We start from the raw sequence: 10986 nt of genomic DNA, 5'->3' as shown, positions 1-10986 counted from the left end.
TTTTCCTTTCTCTTTGGAGTGTTACAAGCTCTTGGTGCATAAAGAAGATCGGTAATGTTGCAAAGACTAAAGTCTCAAATCCAAAGAGATATTCTTTATAAAAGTTAAGCGTCAGCCACGCCTACCTAAAACAACTCCTCCTAACCCGCTCGGCCCCACATATCCGTCACTATGTGGAAATATTAGCATAATGCCGGCCAAATGTGCACGCAAAGAAAGAAGGCGTGGTTTCAGGAACAGCAGTAGTGTTGATGCAGCAATGGAAGGGAGACGCTGTGTGTTTCAGTGCGAAAGCAAAAGGACTTTATTTAGCCTTTCTGGAAGTAGATGCAATTAGGAATCATTGGTTAATATTTATTTACAACAGAACCGCACAACCCAGATGTTCGGATTTGTGCAACGCATTTTATGGGCGACAGTTTTTTTTTTTTTTAAACCTAGAAGAGTACAAGGCTGGCTGTGCACAAAGGCTATTTCCGACTTTGCTATGACAATCTGGCGCTTCTGAATCAGTGACTATATGTATGTTTTGTTATTAGTTTAAGTATTTGCAATCGACTGTTCAAATGTGGAGTTTTGCACAGCGCAGAGTAACGCGTCGTGTATGTGAGGGGAACAGGGTCACATCACAGGAGAGTGAACTGCCTGTCAGAAATCATAACACGTCAGCTGTCTTAACCGCGGCTTGTGTACTGCATCATCACTGTGTCTGTCACGCGACTCTGTTGCCCTTTCGGGCTTGAAGTGATGGTAAAAGTAACAACATTATTAAATGTCTTGATATTTACTTTGAATATTTTACGCCTTTCAGAAAGGCGGGGCATAGAGGAGAAACAATAATGTACAGTATGTGGAAAATATTGTGTTTTTTGAACCTGAAACCGCATAAATGCATTTCATTACACCAAATAATGTTCTTTGGAGCAAATTCAAATCAAGATGACAGGGTGGACCAGCACATGACAGGGTGGATACATAAAGCAGAACACACAAAGCATGACAAAAAATGACAATGAAACATTTAACTTAAAAAAAAAATCATAAAATTACATTTCCCCCCCCCCCTTAATTTTAGTTTGGTTAAAGCAGAACTATGTAACTTTTTCTGTGTTCAAAATGTGCTAAGTCAGAAATCATAACACGTCAGCTGTCTTAACCGCGGCTTGTGTACTGCATCATCACTGTGTCTGTCACGCGACTCTGTTGCCCTTTCGGGCTTGAAGTGATGGTAAAAGTAACAACATTATTAAATGTCTTGATATTTACTTTGAATATTTTACGCCTTTCAGAAAGGCGGGGCATAGAGGAGAAACAATAATGTACAGTATGTGGAAAATATTGTGTTTTTTGAACCTGAAACCGCATAAATGCATTTCATTACACCAAATAATGTTCTTTGGAGCAAATTAAAATCAAGATGACAGGGTGGACCAGCACATGACAGGGTGGATACATAAAGCAGAACACACAAAGCATGACAAAAAAATGACAATGAAACATTTAACTTAAAAGAAAAAATCATAAAATTACATTCTCCCCCCCTCCCTTAATTTCAGTTTAGTTAAAGCAGAACTATGTAACTTTTTCTGTGTTCAAAATGTGCTAAATGTATATAATGAGCGAGTACATCATGAATTCATCTTCCAAACTGCGTTTTTATCTTTTTCCGAATCACTACGGTACACTTCTAAGAAGTACTTACATTTGGACTATCGTAGCCTGGTCGGGTCGTCACCGCTGCGGAGACACAAAATTTCTCAAGAGCAATTTTTGAAGGGGACACAAATAATACAGCTATAATAGTACTTGTAAGGATATTTATATACAGAGGAAAGCCTTACTACTATTAGTGTAGCAGGGAGACCGTGCCAAATTAGACAACTTGCAAAAGCGCTCGTGTCCGTTCAAGACATTGCTATTCTTCACAGTGTTGCCAAGTCTGCGGTTTTCACGTGGAATTGGGCTACTTTATCACTGTTGCCGCGGGTTGAAGTGACCCCAATAACGTGTATTTTAGTCCATGGAGCGTTATTTTTACCGGGGGACCCCCTCGAAACGTGGTTAGTTTGGGCTAGTTTTGAGTAGCAAGTGGGCGGGTTTTTTTGCGAAAAGCTGGCAACCCTTTCCGTCAAGCAGGTGACGTTATTGCTGCTAACAGCGGATTCATGGAAAAATGCATCATAAAGAGAAAAGAATCACTTCAGCCGATGTTTAAGTGAATAAAATAGACAGCCTTACTTACTGGAGTTCCACAAGATTGACTTTGTTCTCTCTCACCAGACTTGTGTGCAGGTGATGTAAAAGAGGAAAGCAGGCATTTGGACCAAAGCACTGCGAGGCAAGGGAGGGGTAGACTCAAAATGTTTCTAAACCTAAAACACATTTTTGCCCCTTTTATGTTGTTTTACTACTTACACAATTATTTCAAGTATAAAACATTGTTATTAACATTGTGGGATTTCCACCTATGGCTGTGTCCACCCTGTCATGTCTAAGTGGCCGACAGGGTGGACATTGAGCTTCAATTGGCATATTAGCTTACAACAAAGCGTGATTAGCTAAATAGTTTAATCTGGTTGTTGAAGAGAATTTGGTATATTTAAACGTAGATATTTTGAAAATACTGTATTCTAATCACTTCTGGCATATTTTATGGCGACAGGGTGGACGTGTTAAGCTTTGGCAAATCAAGTAAGCAAAGTCATAGGAAGAAAATTTGTCAATTGAAAAGTTACCAACTTACTCACCTCTGCTGCTGAAATTCCCGCCACTGAAGAGACCAAAAATCTGTCGTCTTGATGTCACTAAAGTGGATGGCCTTTTCTTAAAGGGGCGGATTCCCCAATACGACAGGGTGGACAACCATTCAAGGGACATAGACAAACTCTTCTTTTTGTAATAAATACAAATATTGTTTTTATTACCAAATGATCAATACAGTCAAATTGAGTTGAACATAAATGTAGCAAAATATGAATAGAGAACAAATTTTTTTTTCATTTTACGATGTGACTATATCAGGGTTGTCCAATCCTGCTCCTGGAGGGCCACTGTCCTGCAGAGTTTAGCTCAAACACCAGTAAAACGCACCTTAACCAGCAAATCAAGGTCTTACTAGGCATACTACAAAGACCCAGGCAGGTGTGTTGAGGCAAGTTGGAGCTAAAGTCTGTAGGACACTGGCCCTCCAGCAAATATAGCAAAATAACAAGCATCCTCTTATAAAAATAAAAAAAAATGTAGAAATTGTATCTAAAGAGCCAAATAATGCTTTTGTTATGAATCTAAAAACGTAGCCTAATATAACACACCCTTACATAGTCATTTTTATGTGAAGTTATGGCAAATGAGTTATGTACAGGACACCAAAAGGCACCCTACAGTGATATTGACCCAGAAAACATTGTAAAATCATCAGCATGCATAACTATATTTGCCTTATCAACAACATATGGTAAATCATTTATAAAGATAGGGAACAGTAATGGACCTAAACAACTCCCTTGTGGAACACTACAATAGGTATTTGTAGCCTCTGAGAAAGAACCATTATAAAACACTGTCTGTGTTCCATTAGAAAGAGAACTTCCAATCCAATCAAGAGCTGTGAGTGGAAAAACCATGACATGTTAGTTTAGCAATAAGAATATCATGGTCAATAACATGAAAAGCTACTGTATAGTCTAGTAAAACAGGACCCACCAATTTCTTATCATCTAGACATGCTAACCATTCATCTGTCATGTGTATGAGCGGTACTCGTGGAGTGTCCTGGTCTGTAAGCATGTTGTGCATTAGTAAGTAATCCTTTAATTCTAAAAGATTGTAAAAGTTGCTTAAAAATAATCTTCTCCAAGAGCTTGCTCAGAATAGGAAGTATACTAATTGGCCTACAGTTAGGACCTGAAAAGTCAGTTTTTCTCTCTTTTTTTTTTTTTTTGAAGTTATGGTATAATGGTAGATTTTTTCCAAAGATTCGGATATACACCACTAAGCAAACATCTATTAAATACATGTCAAATTGGTTGAGAGAGCCGATTAGCTACTATTGTCAGAAATGTACCATCCCAAAAAATCAACTCCACAAGATTTGTCATCTGGAACCGAAAGCAACATCTGTTCTACTGTATTTTGATCAATGGGACTAAAACGAAAACAACACATTTTATCTTTCATCATGTTAACAATAGGATTACACAGTATTTGTAAATCGTTGCTATACATGCTAGATCGTAAATCATTCACCCTAATTAATGAAAAAAGTGTTCAAATAATTAGCTATATCTAAGGGTTTAATGATAAACTGTCCCTCGTGTTCCACACACCCTTTCCTATACATTCTTTCATTGTGTTTTCCACATCGTCTTACTATCCCAGCTGCACATCTTATTTGTTGCTTATAATATTCCCTCTGTTTTGATATGATTTAATTTTGTAATCGTGTTCTGTCAGAGGAACTTGGGTGACATTTGGTAAAGGTCGGTACTGCTCTAAATAATCCAGTTCAGGAAGTACATAATTAGCGTAAAGCATTTCTTTGTGATCGTACGATGTTTGTGTGCTCGTATAATGAAGTGAAGTGATTTGACTTTGAGTAACAGCATACAGCAAAATATTGAACATTCACATCACAAACACTATAGGAGCTTGATAATAATATTGTTTGTTTGTTTTATTATTAATAATAATAATATTGGTATTCTAGCAAAACCACCAGACCTTTGGTATGAAGCTACGATCCCTTTTTTGTATTAAGCAATATGAATTTTGATCATTCAAAATTGAGGAAAATCAATAGCCTATTGGAGAGCCATGTCTTTTTATGAAGCAATATAAATTGTGATGGTAGCTTCACATATATATATATATATAATCAGACTCATGCTGTGATTAACAGAGGACACCCACTTGAACATTCAGTGAAACTCTTTTGAAAATATATTATAAACACTAAATATTTGTTTATAAATAGACATATGTAGTACAAGAATCATTAGACATTAAAGAGTCTATTTGATCAATCTTTGCCAGCAATCTTCAAACCACTAGATTTTACTCATTTGTTAGCAAGATGATTTGAATAATAAAATGAAGTGTGTTTACTTGTATATTTTGTAATAATGTGTTGTTTAATTTGCACCTAAATATCTGTTATGCAGAATGACAGTGGGATATTATTGCACCCATTTTTGGATCCATTTCATTTTCCCAAATGTTATTTGAAACATTAACGCAGACACTTGCATTTAATATGCTATTTATTTATATGAAATCATCTTTGTGTTCTGTTTTGTCCCATGTGGGAGATGATGTCGTCTAACAATTGACAGCGTTTCCACAAGCTGAACTGTAAAACGTGTTTCCTGAAGTCGGTGCTTATCGCAACAGACACAGAAAGGACTTGTAGGTTTCTGATATCTGAGCTAAAAGCTTATGTAGTAGGCCATTGAACACGCTGTACTTTGATGTAAATATCTGATCCAAGGCATGTGGTTGAATAATTGTGTTGCCAGTGATTGAGATGGGCTTTTGTGCTGTCGTTTGTCCTGCAGGCTCTTGGAGGAATGTTACGGCACGAAGGATCCCTTCAGCCCAGAGAGAGAAAAGTTTCTGGTTTTAGGATCCAAGTGCTGTCTAAGAAACAAAAAACATGACTCTCCAATAGGCTGTTAGTTTTCCTCCTTTTTGAATGATTCATTGAAAGAATGTATAGAAATGATCCTCCATCTCTTCCATTATGTTCCAAATTCTGAAGATCTAGATCAAACAATATCTGTATGCTTGCACGTAGTGAAGAACAACGATGGCAGCATCGGGATCATTATGATTACATTTATTGAAAGCAATGTCAGCATATCAATAAGCTTGTGTTTGTTTGTTTGTTTGTTTTCTGACAGGACTGCAGTCTGTTCTACACCGAGCGCTTCTGTTTGCCCTGTGTGCGGGACCACCTTTGGCAGTTTCCAGAACGGGGTCAGAATGAGGTGCTGAGGAAAAAGAGTGTCCAAAAGACGTCCTCTTCATGATGCTAGGATGACTTAGTCAGGACACTAGTGAGCCATCTGGCCAGACACACAATATTAACTGTTTGTTGATGTCTTGCGCAACTGGAGGCAGCAAACCATGTTTTGATTAAAAGCATTTCTGTGCTGTCCTATACTGTTTTGAGTTTTACAAACAAGTGTTAGGATGGTGATAAATGCCTTGTCGCATGTAGCAACTATAAAATAAATGATGTTTATGTCATCGGTTGTTATTACTTGATGACTGATATATTCATGTCTGATGATGTAGGTGAGTCTCGAACCGGTTGTTGGAGTGCAAACACTAGTGCTACATCACACCTGCGGGCCTGCCTCCTTCCAGATCCTTCCGGCCATAGGTTGAGGCTGAGCTTGACTCAGTTGCAAAAACCACAGGTACGTAGTGAAGTATAAGTCCCAGCACACAGACACACACAGTTGGAGATCTGTGGCTCACACTGCTGAGCGCTGGCAAACAATGCCAGAGGTCCCTGGTTCAAATCCAGCCAGATCACCTCAATTACAGAGCAGAGGTGGAGCTGGAGGACCAGAGAGGAGTGGCGCTGGAGGACCAGAGAGGAGTGGCGCAGGAGGAGCAGACCAGAGAGAAGGTGAAACCAAAGTGGAATGGCTGGGCAGGCCAGTGATGGAGCCTTGGCATTGCTGGAGAGTGGAACAGCTGACCAGATGGAGGAGCTTGATGGCTGACCAAATAGAGTGGAATGGCAAACAAAGTGGTGAGACAACAGTGAAGAGGAGAGTGTTGACAGCACCCAAAGGAAGAAGAGGGGGGGACCAAGACAGCAAGACAGCTAATTTATTTTTGTGTAATTTCACTACTTCTAAACATTGTGTGACTTCTTCCACATTACTGTCATCCACTAGATGGCACTCAACCCACAACTTACTTTATAAATTCAACTTCACAGGTGCCATGGTGATGGACCATACAGTACCTCCCTCCCCCCCCTCCCCTCTCTTCTCTTATCAGCCTAAGAAAATGTGGCCAATAAATTATTTCCTTCAGATGCACACTGTTCATTTGATTGATCTCATATAGAATGCATTTGGTTAAGTTAAAAGAGCACTTCAGTCATCATCTTTAGCTCAAAACACCAGTGCACAACTATGATTAGGGGTGGGTATATGTATAACATTGTAATGAGAACATTATGATTCCTTGACTTGACTTAAATAAGCTGCCAGCAAAACACTTCAGTTTACCATGTCCCTGCAGCTGCTATTTAAAACAATGGTATTAATTTGTTACTTTTTCAAAATCATTGATTGATTTATTAACAACCATATATATATATTTTTTTTATTTTCATCAACAATGTAATTAAAATCAGTTAGTTATTGTCCATGCAAAGACTATTCCGTTTTATTGATCTGTGGCTCATTTTGATTCTTTACACATGTAAAGGTGACTTGTTTGCATTATTTGTAAATATTTTTTATTTTTTTTTATGACTACATCTGGGAACGTAAAAATCTTTTTACACCGTTCAAACTAGGCTGTTTGGGATGTGGCTTTTAATGATGACACCTTTTTTGTAATCAGGCTCTCAAAAAGTGTGTGTGTGTATATAACAATTTGGATATAGATTTATCAGCTTTCAAAAATAAATAATCGGTATCGGCCAAACTTTTCATATCGGTGCATTAACATTTCACTTAGCGCATATGTACACTTAATTTTGCTTGATTTCATTATATCTGTGTACTGCAAGCTTCTGACCCTACAAACAAGGCGTTTGTAGGGTCAGAAGCTTGCAGTACACAGATATAAAGTATGTAAACATCATACTTATCAACACACTTCTGCAATATTTTCCCTCAAAAACAATGTCGCATTCACTCATTTTAATGACCGTGCGTTTCGTTTCATTTCTTTAGATCGTCTCGAGAGCCCCGGGGTCGCTGGCTTTGGCTTAAAGTAAGCGCACCTGGCAACACGCGACTCTCTTCTACTTGTATCGTTTTTCACTGACGGGCGGGCTCCGCCAGCCAATGAGAAGCGTCTTCTGTTTAAATAGCCTTCGCTGTCAATCTTCTCCCCCCTGCCAGTTTACTTGCGATCGCCATATTGGGTGCTCGCCTACTCGAATGACTCGTCTGTTTTTCTGCGGAATTACTACGAGTCGCGCGCTGTTTTCATGACTTGTTTTCCTCGCGCGTTTGTTATGCGTTCGCTCGGCTTTCTCGGGAAGTAGGATCGCTCTTAGTAAGACCGCGTCTGGCTCGATTGCGATTCTCGGGACGAACTTTAACGTCCAACATGTCAAAAGTGCGCGTCTCCAATGGAAGCCCGACGCTGGAGAGAGTGGACGCGAGGCAGGCGGATCACGCCAAACCGCCGGTCTGCAGAAACCTCTTCGGCTCCGTGGATCGCGCAGAGTTCGCGAGGGACGTCAAGGAGCAAATGCTGGCCATGGAGAAAGCGTCCAAGGACAAATGGAATTACGACTTCGCCAAAAACGAGCCCCTCGCGCCTGGCGACTACGACTGGCAGGAGGTGGACGCGAAAGAGGTGCCGGAGTTTTACACCAGACCGCCTCACGCAAAACGGGATACCTCGACCGGGACTGTGGATCACAACGGGAACCACGACTACTTGTTGACGACGAGCGTACAGGGGGACTCGGACAACGCGGAGCACGGGAGTCGCTCGGATTGCCGAACGGCGCTGACCACGCCGAGAAAAAGACCGTCGACAGAGGATCAGGGTAAATGTTTTGGGAGTCTCGGTGCTCTTGGGTTATTTGCGCGCAGATCTCGGGGGACAAACACTTTGCCCTCCCGATCGTGCGTAATGCTGACACTGCTTGCTTTCGCGGTCTAGCTCGCAAATGAAGTCGCTTTTCTAACACCACCACCATCTTCATTCTTTCGATAGATCTTCCTTGCCAAAGCAAAAGAGCCAACGTCCAAGCGACCGAGGCGAACTGCTGCCCAGAGACGAGGTCGCACGCGCCCAGCAAGTCGGATCCCAAAACGTAAACGAGGTGAGTTTCGTGCGCGCTGTCTGGAAAAAAAAAGAAAAGCAAGTAAAAACCGGCAACAATTTATATTAAGACGTTACACTGCACGAGTGTAAAACATTGAAGTGAACCAGTGTGTACTGCTTTCTAAAAAAGATTAAAACAAAAAAACACTGAGGAAATTATACTAACTTATTTATGTCAAGCTTTTTGTTGTTTATGCAAAGTGACATTTGTGCATTTTCTGTATGTACTTCTTTTTATAGGTGTTTTTTTTTCCCTCCACAGATTTGTGCAAGGTTGCAAACTGAGCCTATTAAAAATTTGATGTGGATTGTGTACCGCTTTATAAATGAGATGATTAAACCATAATGACATGAACACCTTCACCGGACTCCTTTTCATTATATTGTGCAGGAAAACAATCCGCTTGAAAACACACTCTCAAGGGGAATCTTCCATACACTTCTCACACCCTGCAATAGCAAAAGCCTCAAACTGACCTAAAGCTGTGCTAAAAACCTCAATACCTTTAAAACAAATCATAACAGAAGTGATAAATAAATACACCACTCTGGTGCTAAACTGGTACGTGGCAGAATGAAACCTATGGAATTTAGTGTTTTTGTTTGCTTGTTTTTTTTTACAACCCACACATGCACCTGTCCACAAATGCACAATTATTCCATTTCAACTGTACCCACTTTTTTTTTCAATTTAGTGATATTGAACAAGGCACGACGACATGCTTACAAAAATTACTTTGCTTATGTACTGTAATACATATTATATGATTAACCTGCTATTAAACTGTTGCCACATTCCAGATCCCTTTTTAGATTGTATTCAAATAATGTGTTACATGTCATATTTCATATGAAATGTAAATAGCAAAGAAGTTCTGTGTTGAATTTTCATCTGACACGTTTAAAAAATACAACAAAACATACAAAAACCCTTGGCACTGCAAAATACTACAACTGACCCCAGGATGTTTTGTTTGAATATATTCATAAACACAATGGGTTCAACTATACTACTCGAAACACGCTGTGTCAAATCGAAACGCCGTTTGACTTTAAAGTGTTCGGTCGCGCGTGTTGACTTGCAAAAGACACGCACCCTCAAATATTTCTCGCGATTGGAGATAACGGACGTGGTCACGTTGAACTTATTCTGCTCGTACATTATCCTTATAATATACAGGGTCTTTTCGGCGAATTTTTACAGCGTTTTTGCTGCTTGCGCACCGTTTGGTTAACTCAACGTGCAACAAGTTTGTGCGTAAAGCTGCTGCGTTTCTAACACGACCTGCGGAGCTCCCTGCTTCAATTCAGACAAAAAACAAGGACACGTCCCGAGCGGGGAGCGGGGACGGGACCAAGATACTGACATACGGTTTGTCCAATCAGACAACTATTAAGAAAAACACACCACTTACTGTAGCCACTGAGATTGGCTTTGCGCGCGCTGAGGCTGGAGTAAGAGTGTGTTTGTACAGAGTGTTCTGCTCGTAAAGCACAACCCAGAATAAGAGCCATTGGTCAGACTGATATTTCTGCTGATGTTTGCGAAAGGGAAGGGAGAGGTGAGTTTGGCCCGAGGGGTGAATCGCAAGGATCTTTCTAAAGCCCCGTCCTCCTACTGCTCAAAAATCACGGCTGCAACACACATGTATGAATTACATAATTCACACGCAATTTACACGCATTTATTTCCCAACAATAACTCCGTGTTTACTTTATCGCATGTTTAACACGCCGGTGACATGCGTGAAAACGTTACTGGGTCATATATATATATATATATATATATATATATATATATAGGCTACTGAAGGGGAGGCTAGATGTAGCTGGGCATGCCGTCACACCGTATATGTTATCTCAACGACACAATTATACATTTCAACCGTGGAAGACTTACATAAACTCCAACTTATATAAAACCGTTAGATAAAGTTACATAAAAACAATTCA

The 10986-nt window shown here is 39.9% G+C and overlaps 1 protein-coding gene and 1 long non-coding RNA gene across 3 annotated transcripts in view; both read left to right on the top strand.

Annotated features, from left to right (window-relative positions):
- The window catches only part of LOC107590331 (uncharacterized), a 19246-nt gene extending 11996 nt beyond the window's left edge, over nucleotides 1-7250 (top strand). The window contains exons 2-4 of one of the 2 annotated variants that reach the window (XR_001609773.1): nucleotides 5553-5668; nucleotides 5898-6053; nucleotides 6295-7250. This is a non-coding gene — a long non-coding RNA (uncharacterized lncRNA). The other variant, XR_001609772.1, reaches the window with a different exon arrangement.
- An 889-nt stretch (nucleotides 7251-8139) lies between these two features.
- Nucleotides 8140-9026, top strand: LOC107590325 (cyclin-dependent kinase inhibitor 1B-like). Its single transcript, XM_016279030.1, has 2 exons — nucleotides 8140-8752; nucleotides 8923-9026. Exons 1-2 carry the CDS (start codon nucleotides 8305-8307, stop codon nucleotides 9024-9026), a joined length of 552 nt encoding a protein of 183 aa, XP_016134516.1. The 5' UTR covers nucleotides 8140-8304.
- Nucleotides 9027-10986: the final 1960 nt, after the last annotated feature.

Source organism: Sinocyclocheilus grahami, unplaced genomic scaffold (assembly GCF_001515645.1).
Source record: "Sinocyclocheilus grahami isolate Dianchi unplaced genomic scaffold, SAMN03320097.WGS_v1.1 scaffold8.1, whole genome shotgun sequence".
Classification (NCBI taxonomy): domain Eukaryota; kingdom Metazoa; phylum Chordata; class Actinopteri; order Cypriniformes; family Cyprinidae; genus Sinocyclocheilus; species Sinocyclocheilus grahami.
Note: the sequence above shows the minus strand (reverse complement) of the source record. Positions and strands in the feature narration are given on the sequence as shown.

Excerpts from the sequence above, each read along its gene's own strand:
- LOC107590325 (XM_016279030.1), top strand. The coding sequence starts at position 8,305 with ATGTCAAAAGTGCGCGTCTCCAATGGAAGCCCGACGCTGGAGAGAGTG. Across the intron at positions 8,753-8,922 it reads ACCGTCGACAGAGGATCAGG|ATCTTCCTTGCCAAAGCAAA; the intron begins GTAAATGTTTTG and ends TTCTTTCGATAG.